This window comes from Equus asinus, chromosome 26 (assembly GCF_041296235.1).
Source record: "Equus asinus isolate D_3611 breed Donkey chromosome 26, EquAss-T2T_v2, whole genome shotgun sequence".
In the NCBI taxonomy this organism is placed as follows: domain Eukaryota; kingdom Metazoa; phylum Chordata; class Mammalia; order Perissodactyla; family Equidae; genus Equus; species Equus asinus.
In genome coordinates, this window is record NC_091815.1 from 34,097,837 (window position 1) to 34,121,664 (window position 23,828).

Below are 23,828 nucleotides of genomic sequence, written 5' to 3' on the forward strand. Positions count from 1 at the left end.
TGACGATGTGTATGGAGTGTTGCCAACAGAGGAAGCTCCTCTGGGCCTTGGGGTCCAGGGCTTCTACTGAGGGCCTGTCATGGGTTGACGTGTCCCCCCGAAAAGGTGTTGGAGTCCTAACCCCCGGGACCTGTGAATGCGACCTCATTGGGAAATAAGATCTCTGCAGGTGATCAGTTAAGGTGAGCCCATGAGAGTGGGCCCTAATGCGGTAGGACTGGTGTGCTTACAAAAAGGGGACATTTGGACACAGACACAGACACGTACTGAGGAAAGACCATGTGAAGACGCAGGGAGAGCATCATCTATAAGCTGAGGAAAGCTGGAAGCTGGCGGAAGCCAGGAGAGAGGCCTGGAACAGATTCTCCCTCATGGCCCTCAGAAGGAACCAGCCCTGCTGGCACCTTGATTTCAGACTTCTAGCCTCCAGAACAGTGAGATAATAAATTTCTGTAAGTGTGGTCTGTGGTACTTTGCCACGGCAGCCCCAGGAAACTGACACAGGGTCGGTCACACAGGCATGGAGCGCCCATGTGGCTGACCTTAGTTGTTGAGTCTCCAGCCCCTCCAGGGGTCAAGCTGATACCACACAGCCCAAGGTCCCACCATAATCATGTTGTTACACAGACTATCTGGTGTGGCCCAAGGCCCCAGGTAAGCCAAGTGGTGCTTTTTTTTTTTTGCTGAGGAAGATTGGCCCTGAGTTAACATCTGTTGCCAATCTTCCTCTTTTTGCTTGAGGAAGATAGTCGCTGAGTTAACATCTGTGCCCATCTTCTTCTATTTTGTATGTGAGATGCTGCCACAGTGTGGCTTGATGAGCGGTGTGTAGTTCTGTGCCCGGGTTCCAAACTCACGAACCTGGGGCTGCCAAAGCAGAGTGCACGAACTTAACCACTATGGCACCGGGCTGGCCCCATACCAGTCACTCTTATCAGGCGGGACATGCCAAGGGCTTAGGGGTCGCTTCCCAGGAGCTCAGGCAAAGGCTAGACCTCTCTTTGGGTAAGGCTAGCTCTTTACTAGATGCACAGCTGGTAAATTGAGGAGCTGGGCTGGATGCAAGCAGGTATTTGTCCTTCATTCTCATGTGGTCCTGACTCTCAGGAGAGGGATGCGCATCCAGCAAGCCCTGGGCAGTGCTGACCACGCCCTCCTGTCACGGTGGGTGTGAGACGGGAAGCTTCTCACCAGAGCCGGCTAAATGATTTGCAGGCCCCTGAGCAAAACGAAGATGGGGGGCCCCTTTGACGAAAAGCAGGAAAAACCTTTTTCCTTTCTTTCATGGCCTCTCTCTTTTGACCTGTTGTGATGTTTTGTTTTTTAACATTCAAAAAGTTGTGGCCACATAAAATTTACCATTTTAACGTGCACAACTCAGTGACATGAAGTCACATGTTGTGCAACCATCGCCACTACCCAGTTCCAGAACTTTTCCATCACCCCAAAAGGAGACCCCAATTCATTGGCTGCCACTCCCCATACTCCACTCCCTGCAGGCCTGGTGTCTGCTGATCCACTGTCTGTCTCTGTGGATTTGCCTATTCTGGGCGTTTCATACAGATGGAGTCACACAATATGTGGCCTTTTGTGCCTGGCTCCTTTCACTAAGCATGATGATTTTGAGGTTCATCCATGTTGCAGCATCTCTCAGTGCTTCATTCCTTTTTATGGCTGAATAATATTCCATTGTGTGGAGGGACCACATTTTGTTCATAGTGGTTTTCTGGGTTTTTTCTTTTGAGAAAGATTACCCCTGAGCTAACATCTGCCGCCAATCCTCCTCCTTTTGCTGAGGAAGACTGGCCCTGAGCTAACATCCGTGCCCATCTTCCTCTACTTTATACGTGGGACGCCTACCACAGCATGGCTTGATAAGCGGTGCCATGTCCACACCCGGGATCCAAACCAGCGAACCCCAGGCTGCCAAAGTGGAACATGCGAACTTAACCGCTGTGCCACCAGGCTGGCCTCCAAAGTGTTTTTTATTTGCTGGTTAATGTCCAATCCCTCAGGGTGCCTGGGCTCCTGCCTCTCAACTCAGCATCACCCAGACCCTCTCTGTGCCTCGGTGGGGGCATAGGGGGTGAGGTGGGGCTGAGACCCTGTCATGGAGATGGAGGAGGTGGGGAGGTGGCAGAGATATGACCGCATGTGGTCCAAGGTCTCAAGTCCCCTGGTGCGTGCCCCATTCTCCCATTAGAGTTCACCTACAGAACATGAATTCAAGGATAAAATGACTAAGGATTTCAAGATGTTGACCTCAAAGCATCAAACCCCAAGCGGGAAGCCCTTTGGAGCTCGTGGCCCTGTGCAGCTGGCTGCTCTCACTGTGGAGCTGGGAGCCTTGTGTAGACACAGCCCCAAGACAGGTAGGGAGCTCGTGGGGGCACTGGGCTTGGGGTCACGCAAGGGTGATGCCCTGAGGGCAGGAGTCAGGGGGTCCTGCTCTAGTCTTGGCCCCCAGCGCCTGCATGGAGTCCATGTCTGCCCAGCGATGAATGAATGAATGACTGAGTGAATGAATGACCTTACCTGAAGCTGTTACTCACTATTTCTCCTGACAGCCCATCTCTTGGGACCTCGCTCCCCTTGAGGCCGACCTGGAGCGGCTCCTTCCTGATTTGGGACAAGACCAGTGCCCCGCCACCCCATCCTCTCTCTGCTCTGTGGCTTCCATCTGTGAAAGGAGAAGTCGGAAGAGGGGACCTTCTGGGACATTTGGCATTCCTCAGTTCCTCTTCTGTGGATGGTCACTGCCCCCTCCCCTCTCAGAAGCTTCCTGTTGGAGCTTCCTGTGGACTGACAGGCAGCTCCAGAGGCCAGACGGTCCCAGGGGGAGGCCCAGCCCCGAGGACCCTGGAGATGTTCTTGCTGCTGCTGCCGCCCCTGCTGTGGGCAGGTGAGTGGGTGCAGGGCCGGGGCTCCTGGGCCGGGCGGGGGGCTGGGGCTGCAGCTGAGCCTCCGTGTCCCGCCAGGGTCCCTGCAGGAGAATCCGAGGGTGGAGATACAAGTGCCAGAGTCGGTGACGGTGCAGGAGGGCCTGTGCATCCTCGTGTCCTGCACGGTGTCCTCCGTCGGGGTTGGCTTGAATGACCCCGCACCTGCCTACGGCTCCTGGTTCCAGAAAAGGTTTAGTGCCCCAAAGGACGTTCTCGTGGCCACAAACAACCCAGCCAGGACAGGAAAAGCGAAGACCAAGTTTCCATTCCTCCTCTCCGGGGACCCCAAGACCAACAACTGCTCTCTGAGCATCGCAGGCGCCAAGAAGGGGGACGGTGGACTCTATTATTTTCAACTGGAGAGAGGAGGGGACTTGAGAAACACTCACAAGAGTGTCCTGGTCCCCGTGACAGTGAGAGGTAGGGAATGGTCTCCAGGGATGGGCGGAGCGTGTCCTCGGGGGCAGGAACGGCCCCCTGGCCCTGCATCTTTAAGGAGGACAGTGGGGCGTGGTCTGTGCAGGGTCCCATGGGGGTCCAGCCTCTCCCGCTCTCCTCCCCAGCGCTGACACAGACCCCTGACATCCACATCGACCGGCCCCTGGAATCTGGCTGCCGCAGCCACCTGACGTGCTCCGTGCCGGGGGCCTGTTTCCAGCCGACGCCCCCCATCGTCTCCTGGACGGGGGCCGCCCTCGGAGCCCCGGGCCTGGACTTGAGGGCCTATAACTCCTGGGAGATCTCGCTCACCCCCCGCCCGCAGGACCACGGCACCAACCTCACCTGTCGGGTCACCTTTCCCAGGGCTGGCGTCAGCACCGAGGGGACCCTCACCCTCAGCGTGTCCTGTGAGTGTTTCCTGAGGGCCGAGGGGAAGGGCTGGGAGGGGGCTGAGCGCCGGTGCCCCAGAGGCCAGGCCTGGGGTCCACGGCAGGAAGGACACAGGCTTCCTTCTGATTCCCTTTCCATTTCCGTGCCTCCCGGGGTGCAGAGGGGGCGGGCGGAAGGGCCGGCTCTGACTCCATCCGTCACTGTGTCACTGTCCTAGATGCTCCACGGGACCTGACCATCAGCCTCTTCCGGGGAAACTGCACAGGTAGGACGGGGCATCCCCTCCCCAAGGTGGGGACAGGAGCAGGTGGCCCGTGGAGAGATGCAGGGAGAGCAGAGATGGGAGCCCCCGACATACACTCTCTAACATATGGTTTTTCCTTACTCTTCATTCCCTCAAAAGACTTTTTGTCAAATATGTGCAAGTTATGAGGAACCATCATAAAATGAATGCCTTGGTTCTCACCACTGAGCTTAAGAAAAAGAACGGCAACCCCATCTTTGGGGCACCCTAAATACCCCTTCCCAAGTTTGAGCCCTTCCGTCTTGCCTCCGAGAAAGCCACTATGCTGAATTTTGTCTCCTCATTTCTTTTTGCTTTTTTTTTTGAGGAAGGTTAGCCCTGAGCTAACACCTGCTGCCAATCCTCCTCTTTTTTGCTGAGGAAGACTGGCCCTGAGCTAACATCCATCCCCATCTTCCTCTACTTTGTATGTTGGATGCCTGTCATAGCATGGCTTGCCAAGCAGTGCGTGGGTCCGTGTCCAGGATCCAAACTCATGAACCCTGGGTGCCGAAGCGGAACGTGCGCACTTAACTGCTGCGCCACTGGGCCGGCCCCATTCTCATTTCTTTTATTTAACTTTATTTTTGATTGAGGTATAATCGACACAAAAATTGTGTATATTTAAAGCATACAACATGATTGATATACATACACACTGTGAAACGATTACCACAATCACGTTAATGAACACGTCCACATTCCTTCTCTTTTCTTGTAATTTTACTTCCTATGTTTGAATCCCTACGCGATGTTTAATTTACCATGCTTTTGAAAACATCATGTTAATAGGACTGAAACATACGTGTTCCTGCCTATTTATTGTTTTCAACTGAAATTAAATTCATATAACAAAATTAGCCATTTTATTTTATTTATTTTTAGATTGGCCCTGAGCTAACATCTGTTGCCAATCTTCTTTTTTTCTTCTTGTTTCTCCTCAAAGCCCCTTGGTACATAGTTGTATACTTTAGTTGTGGGTCCTTCTAGTTGTGGCATGTGGGACGCCACCTCAGCGTGGCCTGATGAGTGGTGCCATGTCTGCGCCCAGGATTTGAACCAGCGAAACCCTGGGCCACCGATCAGAGCGCGTGAACTTGACCATTCAGCCACGGGGCCAGCCCAAAATCAGCCATTTTAAAGTGAACAATTCACTGGCATTTGAGACATTCACAATGTTGTGCAGACACCACCTCTATTTAGTTCCAGAACATTCTCGTCACCCCAAGGAAAGCTCTGTACCTATGAAGCAGCCAGTCCCTGTTCCTCCCTCTCTCCAGCCCGGGGTAACTAACGGTCTCCTTTCCGTCTCCATGAATTTGCCTCTTCTGGACATTGCACATAAATGGAGTCCTACAGGATGTGGTCTTTTGGGTCTGGCTTCTTTCACTCAGCATTATGTTTTCAAGACTTATCCACATTGTAGGCTGGATCAGGGCTCCGTCCCTTTTTGTGGCTGAATAATATTCCACTGTCTGGATGGACCACCGTTTGTCTCTCCATCCGTCCGTTGATGGACACGTGGGTTGTGTCCTCCTTGTGGCTAACGTGAACAGCGCTGCTCTGAACAGTTGCATAAACACGCGTAGCCTCTGGCAAGAGGAATTAGCTGCCTGGGGAGTCCGTGTGGCAGGGAGACTTGGTTCCCAACACCCCTTCCTCCTTTGTGACTTTTAGGATGCAAAATATGAACTTCCTGCTTATCCTGAGATAACGGGGGAAAGGAGACGAGGAGGTAGAGATCGGGTCCCGGAGAACCTTGAAGGATTCGGCCCTTGAATTTGGGACGCCTGGATGAGGGATGCTGAACTGTTCAGGAAGGGGAGAGAGACATGTGGACAAGGACAAATTGCCTCAAAGAGGTTCAGGAGATGCGGCCGGTCTGGTGGCACAGCGTTTAAGTGTGCACGTTCCACTTTGGCAGCCCGGGGTTCGCTGGTTCGGATCCTGGGTGCGGACATGGCACCGCTTGGCACACCATGCTGTGGTAGGTGTCCCACATATAAAGTAGAGGAAGATGGGCACGGATGTTAGCTCAGGGCCAGTCTTCCTCAGCAAAAAGAGGAGGATTGGCAGCAGTTAGCTCAGGGCTAATCTTCCTCAAAAAAAAAAAAAAAAGAGGTCCAGGGACAACCCAGTGTCCGTCAATGGATGGATGGATAAACAAAGACTGGTCTATCCAGACGATGGATGTGACTGAGCCATGAAAAGGAAGTTCTGACAGGCGCTACAATGTGGATGAACCTGGAAAACATGAGGAGCGAAAGCAGCCAGACACAAAAGCCCCATACTAGATGATTCTATTTGCACACAGTGTCCAGACTAGACGAATCCAGATGAAGCCATCGAGATGGAAAGTGGTCAGTGGTTGCTTAGGGCTGCGGGGTGGAAGGACCGGGGGAGGCGAGGGTACAGGCTGCTTTCTTTAAGCTACGCTTTGATTTCTCCAGCCACACTCTCTCGTATGCTCCCCTTTTCCTTTTTGGGGTGATGAAAACATTGTAAAATCGATTGTGGTGATGGTTGCCCGACTTTTTAAACGGCATGTAAGTGGAACTGCATGGTATGTGAATTATATCTCAATAAAGCTGCTCAACAAATTCCTTGTGGAGGTCGCTTCCCAACTTAGAAACAAAGGAGAGGGGCCGGCCCCTGGCGTAGTGGTCATATTCGCACGTTCCGCTTTGGCGGCCTGGGGTTCACGGGTTGGGATCCTGGGTGTGGACCTACACACCGCTCATCAAACCACGCTGTGGCAGGCGTCCCACATATAAAGTAGAGGAAGATGGACACAGATGTTAGCTCAGGGCCAGTCTTCCTCAAAAACAAAACAAAACAGAAGCAAAGGAGAGGAGAGAGAAATAGGAGCAGAGTTTCTGAGCCTCAGGCCTGAGCTCAGTGTGCTCCCTCTCTCTCTCTCTCTCTCTCTCTGTCTCTCTGTCTCTCTGTCTCTCTCTGTCTCTCTCTGTCTCTCTCTCTCCAGAACTGAAATACCCAGGGAACGGCTCGTCTCTTACCATCCCGGAAGGGGAGTCCCTGCGCCTGGTCTGTGTCGCCGACAGCAACCCTCCGGCTACACTGAGCTGGGTCAAGGGGAACCAGACCCTGAGTCCCCTCCAGGCCTCGAGGCCCGGGCTCCTGGAGCTGCCCCGGGTGGAGTCGGAGCATGAAGGCGAATTCATCTGCCAAGCTCAGCATCCTCGGGGCTCCCTGCGCGTCTCCCTGCACCTCTCTGTGCACTGTGAGTGTGGGAGGACCAGGGAGGGGAGTCCTGGGCAGGCAGAGGCACCGCTGACTTCTCCTCCTTCCCCACAGACCCCCCACAGCTGCTGGGACCCTCCTGCTCCTGGGAGGATGAGGGTCTGCACTGTGGCTGCTCATCCCGAGCCCAGCCAGCCCCCTCCCTGCGCTGGCGGCTGGGGGAGCGTCTGCTGGAGGGGAACAGCAGCAACGCCTCCTTCATCATCACCTCCAGCTCCTCTGGGCCCTGGGCCAACAGCTCCCTGAGCCTCATCGAGGGGCTCAGCTCTGGCCTCAGAGTCAGCTGCGAGGCCACGAATGTCCACGGGGCCCGGAGCATGACTGTCCTGCTGCTGCCAGGTCAGGGGTCTGCCGAGGGGTGAGGCTTAGGGAGGAAGGACTCTCCATCCTAGAGAAGATGAAGCTTGGAGGGGGAGCGGCTGGGGCCTGGATGGGAAAGCGTGAGAGGAAGGGCTGGGGGGGCAGAGTCTTTAGCTGGTTGGGAGCTGAGGAACGTGACAGCTCAAGTTCCGTGGGAGGAGGGGGCATGAGGGTGCTGGGGTTTGGAGGGGAGTCACCCCAAACCCCACTCGTCGGCAGGGAAGCCCAAGCTCGGGGAAGGATTCGTTTTGGGGGCTTTCGGGGGAGCTGGTGTCGCCGGCCTGCTCAGTCTCTGCACCTGTGTCCTCTTCCTCATGTGAGTGTCGTCCCCAGGAGGGAGGGTGGGTGCTGGCAGTGGGCAGGGGTCCAGGTCCCGGGATCCCAGACGGCCCCAGCTGGAGGAATCAGGACGGTGCTGAGCTTGTGAGAATTGGGTCTGGGGCCAGAGAATCAGAGCAGGGTCTGTTCCCACCCCCCGATCCCAGCCATCCATGAAGGGCCCCTGTTGTCATTATGAAAGTCATCAGGCTAGGTGTGTCCCCCACCTCCCGGCCTTGGTCAGCTCTTTCAGCCTCTTAAGCAGGGGGACCGTAGCCACACTCCAAGCTCTGAGCCAGCCGGCTGGTCAACGGTCCCGGCCTCCCCCCCTCAGAGTGAAGACCTGCAGGAAGGCGGCACCCGAGGCGGCAGCTGGTGAGGATGCCCCCTCCAGGCTGGGTCCTATCTCCCCGGTGAGTGATGAGCTCTCTGTCCATCAGGATCCCATCTGGCCACGTCCCCACGGCCACACCCCTCTTGAGGACTTAGATGGTGATCATGCCATAAATAGGCTTTTGCTCTTCGGTTCCCATCAACTCAGTCCCCAGGTCCAGTGACCCAGGACTCGCCTCCCCTCTGCTCTCCATCTCCTCTCACAGAGCCAAGGACCCCCACGCCCGTCCATCTCACCGTGTCAGCTCCAACGGGACCTTCCCTACCGCCAGCTCCTCATTTCTCTCTGGGCCCCTGACCCACTTTCCTCCTCCTTTCTAACTCTCCTCCCCAACACTGGCTGCCAAAGAGATCTCCCCAGGATCATAACTGTCTACAACAAAGTTCAGGGGTCCCCCAGACCACTCTCCCTCTGACGCCAAATGCAAGCTCAGGGGTGCCCAAGACACTCAGGTTCAATAACTTGCTCTGAGGCCTCACTGAAAACTGTTGTGCTCCCAGTTATGGTTTATTCCAGCAAACGGACAGAGAGTAAAATCAGCCGAGGGGAAAGGCTCACAGGGCTGGGTTCTGAGAGACCAGGAATGAGCCTCCAGGGTGGCTCCCAATGGCGTCACGAAGATGGCACTTACTTCTCCCACAATGACATGTGCCCACAGACAGGGTACTGCCCACTGGGGAAGCTCACTTGAGCCTCGGGGTCCAGGGTTTTTATTGGCAGTTGGTCATGTAGACATGGCTGACCGCCCATGTGGCTGACCTTAGTCCAGGGGTCAGGGTGATACCACGTGGCCCGAGGCCCCACCATCAATCACCGTTGTCAGCATAGACTGTCTCTCGTGGCCCAAGGTCCCAGGTAAACCCAGACACTCCTATCAGGCAGGACAGTCCAAAGGTCAGAGATTCCCTGCTGGGTGCTTGGGCGAAGGGTTGAAGCTTGCTTTGGGCGAGGTTAACCCTTTACTGCACAACATTCTTTGATTTTGGGGTTCAGAACACAATTTTGCGATTGCATTTACCTGAGTTTCCGAAATGCTGAGTGGTCCCCGAGGGCAGTCCAGGTCTGAGCAAATCCCTACCCTTCTCACACCACCCGCCCCATTCCTGTGCATCTTGTCACCATTTGCAATTAGATAGTCATATAATTGACTACTACTTTAATGTGTGCTTCCCGCACTGCAAGCTGTGGGGCTTTAGGGATGGCGTCTGCTCTGTTCCCCACTGCATATCCAGGACCTGGCACAGGGGAGCTGTTCCATAAGGCAGTGGGCATGGGGCAGAGAGACCTGCGTATGAATCTTGACCTTACCAACAACTAAATGTGTGATTTTGGGGTATTTATCGGCCTCAGTTTCTCTATCTGATAAAGGAGGATAACAGGGTCTCCCCAGTGGATTGTTGTAAGCAATCTAGGAGGCTGGCACTTGATTATCAAGAGCCAGGCATCATTACTCTCAAATGTTTGTTGAGTGAATGAATGAAGGAATGAATGGGGGTTCAGCCAGTTTGTGGAATGAATAGATGAGAGACTCAATGCTCAGGTTCCAGGTTTGCTTGTGGGCCTTCCTTGCTCCCTTCCGGCCACCGTTATCCTCATCTGAGCCTCTTCTCTCCCCTCCACCCAGGCTGACCAATACGAGTGCCTGCCAGGCAGCTCCCTAGACCGCCTGCCCCCAGCTGTGGCCACCCCGGGCGTGGGAGAGGAGGAGCTCCACTATGCCTCCCTCACTTTCTGCGAGCTGAGGCCCCGGGAGCCCCGTGACCAGGAGGCCACCAGCACCACTGAATACTGTGAGGTCAAGATCCGCAAATGACGGCCCCCAGCTCCAGCGGCCTCAGGCCGGAGGACTCAGGGCTTCCCCGGGAAGGGGGATCTCAGGGGCCAATCCCCGAGGGTACAGTTTTCTATGTAAACGGGCTGCCAGTGAGTGTACGGGAGTCACACTAGTGTGGCGACTGGTGGCAGAACTGGGCTCAAATTTCAGCCCCGTCACCAGTTACGAGCGTGAGTTTGAGCAAGTCCCCGGACCTCTCAGTGTTCCTCTCTGTAGAATGGACACAACAAACCTACCCCACAGGGTGGCTGTGGGGCGTCGAGGCAGTCATTGACCTAAGGCATCCGACAGGGTGCGTGGGCAGAGGGCACGGTGCCCGAGGCCACACCTCCCAGGGCAGCTGGGCTGGTGTACGGGTGCCGCCATCCTGGCCCAAATGGGGGCCACCCAGCAGGGCTGTTCTAGCTCAGAGCTCCCCACAGGCCGGGCTTCGGCTGTCGTTGGGCTGCGTCACCGCTTGGTTCTCCCTCTGGGCCACCTGCCTCCTCCTCCTCCTCTCCAGGGGACGACCCCTGGGGCACCTCCTCGTGGACGCCCTACCGGCCGGGCTCTCTCACCGCCTCCTTCCTGGAAACCCAACTGGGGTATTTTACCCCACAGAGAGCCACTCGCTGAGTATCTGAAATAAATGAAGGGCCATCCAGATTACATAGCTCTCTCTTTAATTATACGTCCCCGATGTTTTGGTTCCCTTTAATGGCTTCTTCTTTTTGCAGAATTTGCTTATAAAATTCCTTGCAATTACAGTCTATGTTGTTATGTAGTTTTTACAGTGGTCACATCCCACTTTTGTTCTTTTTTTCACTGAATGCCCAGTGGCTTTTTTCTACTAACGAGGAAGCATGCTCAGCATTGGTGCGATGAGCCAATATGTCAAACACGTATTGGCACACAGTGAACGATGCTGACAGCTGCTCTTTGGCTTGGATGAGTTGAAGCCCGTGATGCGACCACGGGACCAGTTTCAACTGACCCCATCTTATCAACAACAGAACGCTAAAGTTGTTTTCCGGGGCAGCAGCCAAAACTGCATGTCGTGTAGCCGGAGCACACGAGGAAGAGAAAATTTAGACCTGAAATAACGCCTGAGCCAAAGATTCCCGCCCACGGAGCCAAAAGGACCGGGATGCAAACGGAACTTGAAAGATGGACTCTTTCCAGAAGCGAGGGGTCTGCTGTCCAGGAAGATCTGACTTGAAAGCCCTTCTCCACACTTTACCACAATTGGTCTTGCTTGGAGCCCTGCCCATGGAAATTCATCCTGCCAGCGATTCCGCATACCAACCTGCCCTCCGGAATCCCTTAAATTTCACCCCAAACCTTGGACTGGGGAGACAGACTTGAGAGCCTTGCCTCCTGTCTCCTTGCTGGTTGACCTCGCAATAAAGCATTTTCTTTTCTCAAACCTGGTGCCATAGGATTGGCTTTTTGTGCGCGTTGGGCGGTGGGCCCTTTACCCGGAAACGGGAATTCCACCTTTCACGGGACAACTTGCTTTGCCGTTAGAGGGTTAGGTTGCATCTCTTGATCAACGGCTTTAAAAAATGGCGTCCACCGACGAAGGAAGAGCATCATTGTCATTTTTTATTCCCTTCGTCAACGCTGCACACGATGGCTCCACTCGCTCCTGTGCTGGTATTTAGCGATATCTATGTAAAAGAATGAAATTCTTCAAGGGATAAAATCTGTTTTTTTTTTTTTAAAGATTGGCACCTAAGCTAACAACTGTTGCCAATCTTTTTTTCCCCTGCTTTTTCTTCCCAAATTCCCCCAGTGCATAGTTGTATATTCTTAGTTGTGGGTCCTTCTAGTTGTGGCATGTGGGACGCCACCTCAACGTGGCCTGACGAGCGGTGCCATGTCCGCGCCCAGGATCCAAACCAGCAAAACCCTGGGCTGCCACAGCGGAGCAAGTGAGCTTAACCGCTCGACCACGGGGCCGGCCCCATCAAGGGATAAAATCTTTTTGAAGACAGTCATGGAAATGCTGCAATAATTATCCACTTTGAGTTGGGATTTCTTTTTCTCTCCTAAGTAATGTCTCTTTTAAGAATCGCCTTGACATTTAAGAGATGCATTTTTTGTCAATTCTTTAACACATTCAGCACGTTCTTGTGAGCAACAGAGCGCTTAACGCTGTTTTCTGTTCTTTCAATTTGCATAATCCCAGCACTAAACAGATATTGGAAGTTATAACTAAGAGAGAAAAAAGCCTTCACTCCATGGATTATCTTAAAAGCTAAAAATCTGGGGGGGCCTTTTCTTTGGAATTAAAGCATGATTTCAGAGCTTCCAATAAATAAACTGAGGGTTCTGTCGACTTCATTGGTTAGAGAGAAACTGGGGTTCTGAATGAGAGAACTGAAGAATACTGAACAGCAATATATCATAAAAATCCTTTATTTGCTAGGTTCAAATGGTATAAGGGCTATGAAAACAATTTCCTGACAATGACTTCAATGTCGATAGAAAAGACGTCAGACGCTGCTGAGCACCCTCACGTGGAAGACGGGCAGGGCCGCCCACGCCTTCCACGGACTCATTCACGCTGGGCTTCCACTTCGAATAAACACTGTCTATGCCTTTCACAAACGCCCATCAAAATCTGTATTTGTCGCCTCTCCATCAAAAGCAGTAACATTTTTCCCGTTAACTTCCAACTCAGTGTTAAAAATAAGATGACAGGCCCCAAATGGAGTTGCTCATGCTAAGCCCCACAGCACCAAGCCGAGGCTTAATGACAGTTTCGGCTCTCCCAGAAATGGAATCTTTTTTTTTTTTAAAGATTGGCACCTGAGATAACATCAGTTGCCAATCTTCTTCTCCAACCATTCAAGCCCCTCCATTCATTCATCTATTCCTCCTTCCTTCCGTTTATTCATTCTTTCGTCCATCCATTCATCCTTTCCTCCCTCCCTCCCTCCATTCATTCATTCCTCTTGGAGACACCACACACCTGCATTCACTGAAGGCTTCAAGCTGTCCTGCATCAAAAGTTATTTTAAAACACTCACCACCAGCACCACAAGCATCTGATGAGCCTGCAGCCAGGGTTTCATTCTGGGGCAGAGGTGGGTGTAGGGACGGAGCGGCTCCGGCCACCATCAGCTGCATGGTGGCATGCAGGTCATCCCCATCCCCTGGGCCGCGTGATTCTCTCTAAAGCTGATGACAACACCCTCCTCTTTCAGAGTTAGGGGGACGAGCTGTCAAAACACACGAGGTTAAGAAGCCGGCTCAGGAGACAGATCGACCAGAGCGGGTTTGGGGACACGGAGGGAAACTGTCCTCACGCTCCTTGGATGTGGGATTCTCCCGCTGTCTGAGCAGCGCCGGGCCCCACAGGCTTTGCTTGCTCAGAGACGAGGGGGAGCACAGAGGGGCTGCTGGCACCTCGGGGTGCTTGACTGGGCCCGGGGCCAGGAGGACGGGAGCGACAGGCGCTGACCGTCCTCGTACCCGATTTGGAGCCCAGAAGGGCTGATAATGTCCTTCGCCTTTTGTGACTCGTGAACAAAGAGGGGCGACATGCAGGGGAGTTTCGGACGGGTTTTCTCTCTCGTTGAGGAATAGCCCCTTCTGGAAAGGGTTAGACACACCTCTTCCAACCAGGACAGGCGGCCTCTCCTGAGCAGACCAGTGGGGGCGTCTCGGAGCAGTTTCTGCCCCCGCCTGGCCTCTACGTCTCCCCATTCCAAGTATGGTGGGTGATTCAGCATGCTCAAGCCCAAACCGGGGATGGGGGTTCATCTTCTCCCCCTGCTTAATGCCCCCAGTCTAACCATTCACCACACGCTGCTGGCCTCACGGCCTTTGAAATCTCTCCCCCGGCCGTCCTCCTCCCCTACTGCCCCACTGCTGTGGCCCAGGCCTCATGTCCCTGGCAGGGCGGCTGCACCAGCCTCTCCTCGGCCTCTCTGTGTCCAGGCTCTCCCCAAAGGTGCCCTGCCAGCCCCGGCTTCCTCGCTCTCCGTCAGAGCACCACGCTTTCGCTGCAGAGGGCTGAGCACGACCTGAAGCCTCAGTGAACGCCGCCTCTTCCCACCTGACTGTGGGCTCCAAAGCTCAAGGCCCTTGGTGTGTTCGTTCATCGGGATCCTCCATGCAGCACAGTGCCTGTCGTGTAGCACACACTCAAGAAGTGCCTGCTGAATATTTACCAGATAAAAGGAAGGAAGAGAGGAAGGGAAGCGGATGGGGGAGTCAGTGGTACATGAATGGAGGGAGAAAAGGATGAAGGAATACGGAGAGGGAAGGAACGACGAAGAAATGGAAGGAGGATGAATGAAGGGAAGGTAGGATGAATGCATGAATGAATAGAAGGGGATGAAAGGATGAATGAATAGAGGTAGGCATGAATGAACAGAGGGCAGAAGGGATGTAATGGAGGGAAAGATGAACCAATGAACAAATGGAGGGAAGGAAGGATGAATGAATAGAAGGAGGGATGACGCAATGGAGGGCAGGATGAATGGATGAATGAATGGAAGGGGGATGAAAGGATGAATGGAGAGGTAGGGACAAATGAATGGAGGAAGGGATGTAACGGAGGGCAAGATGAATGGATGAACGAATAGAGGGAGGGAAGAAAGGATGAATGAATGGAAGGAAGGATGAATGGATAGATTAGACAAGGGAGGGATGAAACGAGGCATGAATGGAGGGAGGGGTGAATGGATGGATAACGAAGGAGGGATGAAAGGCTGAATGACTGGAGGGAGGGATGACAGGTGAAGAGGTAGGTATGAATGAATGAATGGAGGGTGGGAAGAGTGGATGAAAGGGTAGGTGGGAGGCGGATGGCTGGACAAGTATGTGGATAGCCCTTGGATGGATAAGTAGAAGAATGGATGATTGGGTGTCTCCGTGAACGTTTGGATAGATGAATGAAAGAGTGGGTGGCTGGACGAAATGCTGAAGGGATGGAGGGATGGGGAAAAACAGAGGTAAATTTTCCAGAAGGAACTTCTCTTGCAGACCCTCAACTCTCCAAGCTCCAGCGAAACAATTTATTACCAAAGCATCGAGGTGCCGATGGCAGGAAGGGTCCCCCCTGAGGGGCCAGCCGACCCCCCGAGTGTGAGCTGGGGGTCTTCTCCACCCACAGCCCCAGCAGCTGGTGGGGGACAACGGCTGAAAGGACAGGAGAGTGGAAGGGAGGACGTTCACATTATCTGGACGCACCGCCGAGTTCCCTGACGCTGATCGAGACCGAGGAGAAATTTCACCTGAAGCAGTGGTGGGAGCGCACATTCAAGGGGTCTTTCCAGAGGCTCATCTGTGACTCCACAGCAGGACTCGTCACATGTCTTCTTGTTTCTTCTATTTCAAACTGTGAGTTGAAAGTTTTGGAAGGCAATAAAAATGGTTGTTAGCGCTTTCTTCATTCAAGGACTGGCACTTTCTAGGGACTGGGGAAGTCACCATGAGCAAGAGGAACAGGGACCCTTTGCTGGGCCTCCAAGTTGGAGGAGGGAGAGTGGGGACATTACAAATGAAACACACACTTCCCTCCAGATGGGGACGAGGGCTGTGCACGAAACAGGTGAGGCGATCAGGGAAGGCCCCAGGATCTGAGAGCCAGTAAGGAGAAGGAGCCAGTCATGCAAAAATGAAGAGAAAAGCATCCAGCCTGTGGGAATGGCAGGTGCAAAGGTCCTGAGGTGGGATCGAGCTTAGCTTGGTCTAGAATCTGAGGGGCGGTCAGCCACGCCGGCCAAGGCAAGGAGCTGCCAGAAAGCAGAGGCGAGATGTCACTCCAAGTTGCTCCAAGGTCACCAGGTTCCTCAAGTAGCATCTCACTAAGTTTCTAACCAAGGGACCAACTGCCTCTGGGTAAATCATCCCCAGAGGAAGCAGACCTGACCCTAGAATGATCCTGAAGGGGCAGTTAGGTTTCGAGTCTTTAAATGTCCCCTGTACCGGGTGGACAGGGAGGCCCTGTAAGGCAGGCCAGTCCGTGCGGGAAGACTGGACTCGCAGACTTGATAAATATGGGTGGGGACTCCGCCCGCACCAGGCCATCACCTGCAGGGACACAGACAACTGGATCCAGACGTGACCCTGCCCTCCACGGAGCTCACCGCCTGCGGGTGACTGCACAAGCGACCCCACAGCGGGCCACTCCCGGGGAGATCCTGGTGGAGACCTGGAGGAGGTGGACGGGAGGGACCTGGCAACTGCCTGGAGGGCCAGGGTGGCGGAGGACCGTGGGGAGCACCCGGAGGTCTCCTGCACAGCTGGGGATGGAGGAGCCGCCGACCAAGCTGGAGGGACTGGGGAAGGGGCCAGCCGGGGGCAGAAGGCCATGCCTTCCCCTCTGGAGACGTCTGCGGTGATGGCGGGGAGCCCACTATCCTCAGGAAAAAGCCACCTGGCGTTTTTGGAGCGCCCTGCGAGCAGGCCGTGTGCAGAGAGCTCTAGACACCTGTTAGCTCCTGTGTCCAGCCCTGATGTGAGCAGAGGTCAAGGGGATGAAGAAGGGTTGGTAACCAAGGTGCCCCCAGGAAGAGGACCTTTGCAGGGGACAGGCTGCCACCCCAGGGGACGCACTGGGACCCGGCGTCCTCACCAGCACCAGCGACACTGGGCGAGATGACTCTGTGGTGGGGCCGGCCTGTGTGCTGTGGGATGCTGAGCCGCACCCCAGGCCTCCACCACTGCATGCCAGCGGCACCCTCTCCCCAGTCGTGACAACCAAGAATGTCCGAGGACGGTGACAAATGCCCCCCAGGGGCAACGCCACCTCCTTGTGAGGACCCCTGAGTCAGACCAACCCTGAGCTTTGATCCCAGCAGCCACGACGGGAGAAATGACCTCTCCATGGACAGAGGGGGGGCCTTGGGAAGCTTCTCAGAACACACCCACACGGCTTCCCCAAAATCAACTGCAAAGCGACTTCAGTTGAGTTTTGACCTCGCAAAAATCCCCGCATGCTCTCGCGCAGAGCCGATGCGAGTGTCAACGGGACAGCCCTGGCGGAGTGCGGCTGGTGATCGCTTTCAAAATAAGATCTACGGCCACAGACACGCGCACAGCAGAGCGAGGTCTGTGCACGCGGGGGTTCAAGGCAGCGCTGCTTGTGAAACAAAAATCCTGGAAACCAGGCCAATGCCCGGGGGCTGGTTACAGAGCACATCCTTCCTCCCAGACACGGAACTCTGCGCCGCATAAACACGCGGGGGCCTTCTGTGCTGACAGGGAAACTGCTGCAGGATAAACTGAGAAGCGGGAGAGCCGGGGGCACCACAGGGCCCAGAGCCAGCGAGGTTTTGTGGGGGGACAGGGGAGCCCCCCAGAGGAAGCAGAGACCACAGGTGGAGGGATGGGGGACGGAGGGACGAGAAAAGTGACAAAGACAGAGAGAGACCCACAACGTCTCGATGCTGCCTTCCAGGCCCCAAATCCAGAAATGCCTAAAGCTTTCCTCTTGGAATCTTCTAGCTACAAGAGCCAATCAGGGGCTGGCCTGGTGGCGTAGTGGTTGAGCTCATGCACTCCACCTTGGAAGCTCGGGGTTCGTCAGTTCGGATCCTGCGTGTGGACCTACACAGCGCTGATCAAGCCACACTGAGGCGGCGTCCCACATAGAAGAACTAGAAGGATCTACAACTAGGATACATGACTATGTGCTGGGGCTTTGGGGGGGAAGAGGAAGATTGGCAACAGGTGTTAGCTCAGGGCCAATCTTCCTCACCAAAAAACAAAAACAAACAACAACAACACACAACCCCAAAAAACCCTAGAGCCAATGAATCCCCTTTTTCCTTAAAGTCAGTTTGAGTTCCTGCTACTTGTGATTCCTGGGGGTGGAAGTTTCAAAAATCCTGTGGAAAAATCCAGCGTCTAACTGGGCAGTTGGCCCCAGGGGGAAAAATCAAACGTCAGCCGGGAGGCAGGGCTGGGGGCAGCGAGGGAGAGGGTTTCAGGCTCACAGGCTCCTGCACCGGAACCCACCTAGGGCACCATCCGGAGGTCCAGGGGGTCGTAGGCCGACACCCGCAGGTCCTGCAACATGGCCTCTAGATTGTTCCTCAGCAGCATGTAGGGCGGCTTCTCGTCGTACTGGAGCGCCATCACCACCTTCAGGTACTCCTGCAGGGTCTCTGTGGTCAAGACACCCCCCACCACGCAGACGCCTGAGCCGGGCGCCCAGCCCGGAGCCCAGGGGCTGTGCCTGGGGGGCTCGCCCACGGGTGGCCATTTCCTCAGCGCTTCCTGTGCCTGGCGCTGCTTTAGATTTTTAAAAAACATGTTTTTGGAAAACATCAGACATACGCCACAGTGGGCCAGTACCACGGACACCAGTGCACCCGGCACCCAGTTCCCACAACTGTCAACTCGTGGCCAGTCTGGCTTCATCGAAACCCCACCAGTCCCCCTCCTGTTCCGTTTCAAAGCAAATCCCAGCCGATGACACCATTCTACCTGTAAATATTTAGCGCTTATCTCTACAATGGGCCCAACAAACTTTTACTGTCAAGTGTCAGAGAGGAAACATTTCGGACTTGGCGCGCAAGGCGGTCCGTGTCAGCTGCTCTCCCTCTAACGCAGCCGCAGGCGATGGGACACGAGTGGCCGTGGTGGTGTGCCAAGACGACTTTATCTAAGGGCACTGCAGCTGGGACTGCAGCAAAGTTTCACGTGTCGTGACATGTCCTTCTTTCAATTTGTGCCCCCGGCCATTTCAAAATGTAAAACATCACTTATGAAAAGAGGCGGGCCGCCCCAGGAACGTGCGTAGTCTAAAAGATAATGGCTGTTTTTGTTCTTGTTTCTTTCCCGCTAAAAAAGCATAATACCATTATCACACTTTACAAAAGTGCCAAGGGACTGGCCCAGTGGCTTAGCGGTTAAGTTTGTGTGCTCTGTGTTATGGCCCGGGGTTTACAGGTTTGGATCCTGGGCACTGACCTAGCATGGCTCGTCAAGCCACGCTGTGGCAGCATCCCACATAAAATAGAGGAAGATCGACACAGATGTTAGCTCAGGGCCAATCTTCCTCAAGCAAAAAGAAGAAGATTGGCAACAGATGATAACTCAGGGCCAATCTTCCTCACCAAAAAAAAAAAAAAAAAAAAAAGGGAGAGAGAGAGAGAAGGGGCCATTATGTGAATGTGGGTGTGGGGGTGTGTTGTAATTGTTCAGAGACATATCTGAATTTTGGGGGAAAACTTGTTTTTCTACAATGGGTACATATCCACATGCAATTTGGAAAACTCCAAGAAAGAAAACAAAGGGGTGACAAGAGAGGCAACCTTACAATGGACGCAACCACCTGGTCCCACCACGGCCCCCGCCGGTCCCTCCCGGTTCAGGACATACCTGAGGGACTGATCCAGCGACTACACTGTCCCACGAGGGCCTCCGGGTTGTCAAGAAACCTGACGGGACAGAGGGACACGCGAAAGGTCTTTCAGGGAAGGGAGAGCAACCTTTTGACGCAGAACGTCTTTCTGACGTCCCGGAGATGCTCGTTATTCGCGGTGCTTATGTCCTAGAGAGTCGCCGCGAAAGCCGAGTCAGCGAGCTCTCAACCACACTTTTAGGGTAAACACAGCACTAGGTTCCTTCGAGCCTCCGGCCACGTTTTCACCAATGGATCAATCCATCACCTTGTTTTACGTGTGCCCGTGTTTGAACACGCTATTTAACATCACACTGACTCATCCACAGTAAGCTCATGGCCTGAAGGGAGCTCATCTGACATGTCGTCTTCTCGGTGAGGCACGTCCCAGTCTCCCTGCGCTGAGGAATGCGAGACAGCACTTCGGCGCTATGCTTGGGGCCATTTTAAATAGCGAAATCACCAACAAAAAGCATAAAGATGTAGAAAACGTGCCATTAAATCGACTGCATGAAAGGACCCTGCCTTACAGCCTGAGAGTAGACATGAGAAGGCAGAGGGTCGCCCTGTTCAACCTCAGCTGGGACCGCGTGCACCAGGTGACTCGAACTTTTCTCGACTTCGCGAGTGTCTGAGAGAGACCTCGAGAGCATACGAGCACTGATTGTAGGGTTACGAAGACATTTTAGTGAGCAGGCGAATTCATAAACATGGAATCTGTGAATAACGAGCGTCGACTATCTACACGCACATATCTGTGTATGCAAACACACACACACACACACACACTCCCCTCTCAGACCACTGAGGAAAAATGGAAATTTGCCCATCCTCTGCTCCGTCCTCAGAGCCCCAGTCCATTGTATCTTCTCTGGCCTGAACCACTGGGCTGGCTCCCCGCTGTCCATCCAGTCACTGCGTGCTGTCCTCCCCCCACCCCACAGCCCAGAAATCCCCAGGCCCCACCCTCTTGCTCCCCACCCCTCTCTGTCCCCCCCGCCCCCCGCCCCCCGTCGATGGCTCTGGGCCCAAGTCAGGTCTGACTCTTTCTCCGTGGACCCCAGCCTCCTCCCCGGCCTCCTGAGCATCCCCTACACGGCCCCAGAGTCTTTCTACGCCCACAGCTGACCCTGCCACTCCCTGCTCACAGCCCTCCGGGGGCTCTCCAGGGCCCTGGGGGGAAACCCAGCAAGCAAGGCCGCCAGCCTCTCTGGCTGGTCTCCCTGACTTCCTCCCTCCCATCTCAGGCTCCAGCCACACCAAACTCTTTCTGGTCCCTCAACCAGGTCACGCATCTACCCGCCTCTCCCGGCCTCTGTACACACCACTCCCTCTGCCCTGGATAGCCTTTTGCCACCTTGACCCCCGGCAGGTGGCTGCTCTCCCTTCTGGACACAGCTCAAGGGCTGGTCTCTTGGAAGCTTCCCCCAACCCCTCCAGGCAGAGGAAATCGAGCCCTCCTGAGCGCCTGCGCCCCCTGTGCGTAGGTCCCCGGATGCCCTATAGCAACTGCCGAGACACGGACACAGGAAGGGCGGGTCTGACCCTCTCTCCCCAGCAGCCTCAGGAGGCGTGTGGCGAATGACTGAGTGGGTGAGGGATGGCACGAAAGGACTGTGGTGTCAGGACGTTGTAAACTGCGCTAGCAATTCTGCCCCCACAGGCTGTCGCTGTTGGTGCCATGGGACCTCCCAGCCCAGCCGGCAGCCTTAAGAGCAGAGACAAATTCGACCCATGTCTGGGCTCTCTGTGCAGGGGGCCTAGCACACCGAGAGCCTTGGGAAACCAGCTGTCTCTCCTCTTTTTTATTCATTCACTCTGTCATGAGCTAGAATGCACAAACAAATAAATACTTGTTGAATGAATGGAAGGCGGTCGGTCACACAGACCATTAAGACATCTTAGAGAAGTTAGTTCCAGAAAACGTGCATGTGGCGACATCGCCCCCTCGTGGTCCTTTTGGTTACTGCCTCAGGTCACCCGACAGAGGCTGGGTCGGGGGCGTGAAGAATGAGGGCAACGTCACCGCCATCACCTCCCCGGGGAGCATCTTCGTGCTCCCGGCCCCCCTTCGGGGGTCGTGGTTGGGATCTGGGGCTCTGGAATGAACTGCTACTCAATCTGAAATTCTCGATATTAAAATGATGACGAGGATTTATCTTATTTACTCTGCACCAACGTGGCGAGCGCAAAGCCTCTTCATAAAGCGCGTCACAGTCATCAATCACTTCCCGTGAAGGGGAAGGTGGGAGAGACGTGAAAGGGGAGACGTGACTGTTCTGAGGAGCGAGAGGAAGTAGGAGGCGGAGGATTCAACCCGTGGCGCCTCCGCGGGCAGGTCCACCGACGCCAGAGGGGCCCTCAGCTGATTTACATCTGGGTCTCCAGCTGTTCCCAGAGCAGAGACCGGTACAGAGATGCCCCCCGGAAACAGGTTCCGAATGAATGAATGGATGAACGAATGGACGGAGAGTTCCTGTATGTGCTCTCCTGTCTGCCTAGAAACCCTGCCTCCCCCTTGCCTGCCTGGGAAACGCCTCTGCTCTCCAGAGATCGGGTCAGGTATCCCCTGGGACAAGGCTCCCAGAGGCCCGAGGCCAGGTCACCTGCCTCCCCTCTGCTCCCACAATGCTCTGCGGGCTGTCTCCCCCATCACAGGCAGTCCCTGCTTCCTGGTCCAGCGTCTCCTCGCAGCCTGGGAACACCCCAAGGCTGTAGCCGCATCCGCCTGGCCTGTGTCCACACAGCAGCCCAGGCCAGTGAAGGAAGGCTCATCCTTCATTCCTCAGTCATTCGCTCATTCTGCAACTATTTCACGAGCATCCACAACGTCCCAAGGGCTCTGTTGAGAACATCACGGTGACAGAGAGCAGATGTGGTCCCCGCCCTCACAGAAATTTGAGGAAAGGTGACACTGTGGAGGAGTCTGCTACCTGCCACTCAGTGTCACTTTTCCCTTTGAATGGCAGAATCTCAAGGGTCAGCAGCCACAGGCTGGAGACATTTCCCAGCCCCTACAGAAGCTTGGGTTGGCCAGATGACCAAGGATGCATGTCATTTCCGCTTCTGCCCTTTAAAGGCAACAGGAGATGTGGCTACAGAGCTTGCACCCCGAGAAGGATGTATGCATGCTGAAGGGGGCCGAGGTGCCCCCCACCCTTTGTCTCCTACCTCTGGACTGCTGGTGAGAGGGAAGGAGACATCCACCCCGTCTGAAGCCCAGGGTCTCCTTGTAAGAGCAGCTCAGCCTTGCCCCTAACACAACAGAAGCACGTACAGGAGAGGCTCACAAACCTCAGTCACAAATAACGGTTTGGCAATTAGGCCGTATGCTCCTACCACTGGTGTTACTAATTCTGTGACTCGTTTTCACCTGGTTTCATTTCAAAAATGGCAAACTAGAAAATAAGTGCAAAAATAAATTCCCAGAACACAGGACAACGAGCTCATGTTCTGGTGGTTTCTGAGTAGCTTCCGATGCAGAGGTTGCCTGTGGAAGCCTGGGAGCTGAGGGCCTCTCTCTCTGTCTCTCTTCCCTCCTGCAGAGACGTTAGGGGCATAACAGAGCCAAAGTGAGACGTTCTCCTTGCCTCACCGCCCTTCTGGAGATGATTCGCCTGTCACCATCGCCCTGAGACCTGCCCTGGCTGTTCAGTCTAAAAGAGCAGCACCCACCAACGCCTGACAGTCCCACTGGTGGATGCACAGGGCTCCGACCCGATGCCCCCACAGCCTGACCTCTGACACACTGTGTGTTTCACTCTTTCTCTCTTTACTCTGTGTCCCTCACTGGGATGTGAGTTCCCTGAGAGCATGGATGTTTGCCTTAGTTATTCCTTAATCCCCAGGGCCTAAAACAGAGCCTGGTGCTCAACAAATATTTGTTGAGTGGAGGAAGGCTGTATCCAAATGACACCAGTCCATCCGTGACAGCCTCCCACACTTGGGAGACACTGGCATCCAGGTGAAAGGGCCTTCTCTGGAGTCCAGTGGTCTGGGTGTGAGTCCAAGGACCTCTACTTAGTAGCTGCGTGACCTGGGCTGATTACTTGAGCTCTCTGTGCCTCAAATCATAAGAGCACTTACCTCAGAGCTGTTCTGAGGATGACACAGAGAAGCACTGGGCACAGTGCCCAGTGCAGACAAGTGTAGGATAAACGCTAGCCTTGATCAGCTCATTATGAGCAGGCCAATGTGACAGGGCAGATCCCTTCCTTTGAGGGTGTACAGTGGGAGACCTGATGCCATGGGGGTGAGGG

General features: G+C 54.6%; 2 protein-coding genes across 11 annotated transcripts in view; one reads left to right on the forward strand and one right to left on the reverse strand.

The window, feature by feature from the left end:
* The first annotated feature begins 2,762 nt into the window (after positions 1–2,762).
* On the forward strand, positions 2,763–11,628 carry SIGLEC11 (sialic acid binding Ig like lectin 11). Of its 5 annotated transcripts, none has more exons than XM_070499309.1 (9): positions 2,763–2,902; positions 2,979–3,362; positions 3,506–3,790; positions 3,991–4,038; positions 7,040–7,297; positions 7,372–7,656; positions 7,897–7,993; positions 8,240–8,408; positions 10,014–11,628. In XM_070499309.1, exons 1-9 carry the CDS (start codon positions 2,866–2,868, stop codon positions 10,200–10,202), a joined length of 1,752 nt encoding a protein of 583 aa, XP_070355410.1. In that variant the 5' UTR covers positions 2,763–2,865; the 3' UTR covers positions 10,203–11,628. The 5 variants fall into 5 exon arrangements, with proteins under 5 accessions (XP_070355410.1, XP_014685793.3, XP_014685794.3 ...); XM_014830307.3 differs by having other exon boundaries at positions 2,775–2,902; positions 8,330–8,408; XM_014830308.3 differs by having other exon boundaries at positions 2,775–2,902; positions 8,330–8,370.
* A 3,583-nt stretch (positions 11,629–15,211) lies between these two features.
* The window catches only part of VRK3 (VRK serine/threonine kinase 3), a 31,730-nt gene continuing 23,113 nt past the window's right edge, over positions 15,212–23,828 (reverse strand). For 4 of the 6 annotated variants that reach the window (XM_014830310.3, XM_014830312.3, XM_014830311.3 and 1 more), the window contains exons 13-15: positions 19,548–19,606; positions 18,180–18,328; positions 15,212–15,555 (exon numbers count right to left, since the gene is read on the reverse strand). In XM_014830310.3, coding sequence (XP_014685796.1) covers positions 18,180–18,328; positions 19,548–19,606 — 208 coding nt within the window. In that variant the 3' untranslated portion in view covers positions 15,212–15,555. Of the gene's footprint in view, positions 15,556–18,174; positions 18,329–19,547; positions 19,607–23,828 lie in introns of those variants that run through there. The other 2 variants (XM_044758834.2, XM_044758833.2) reach the window with 2 other exon arrangements.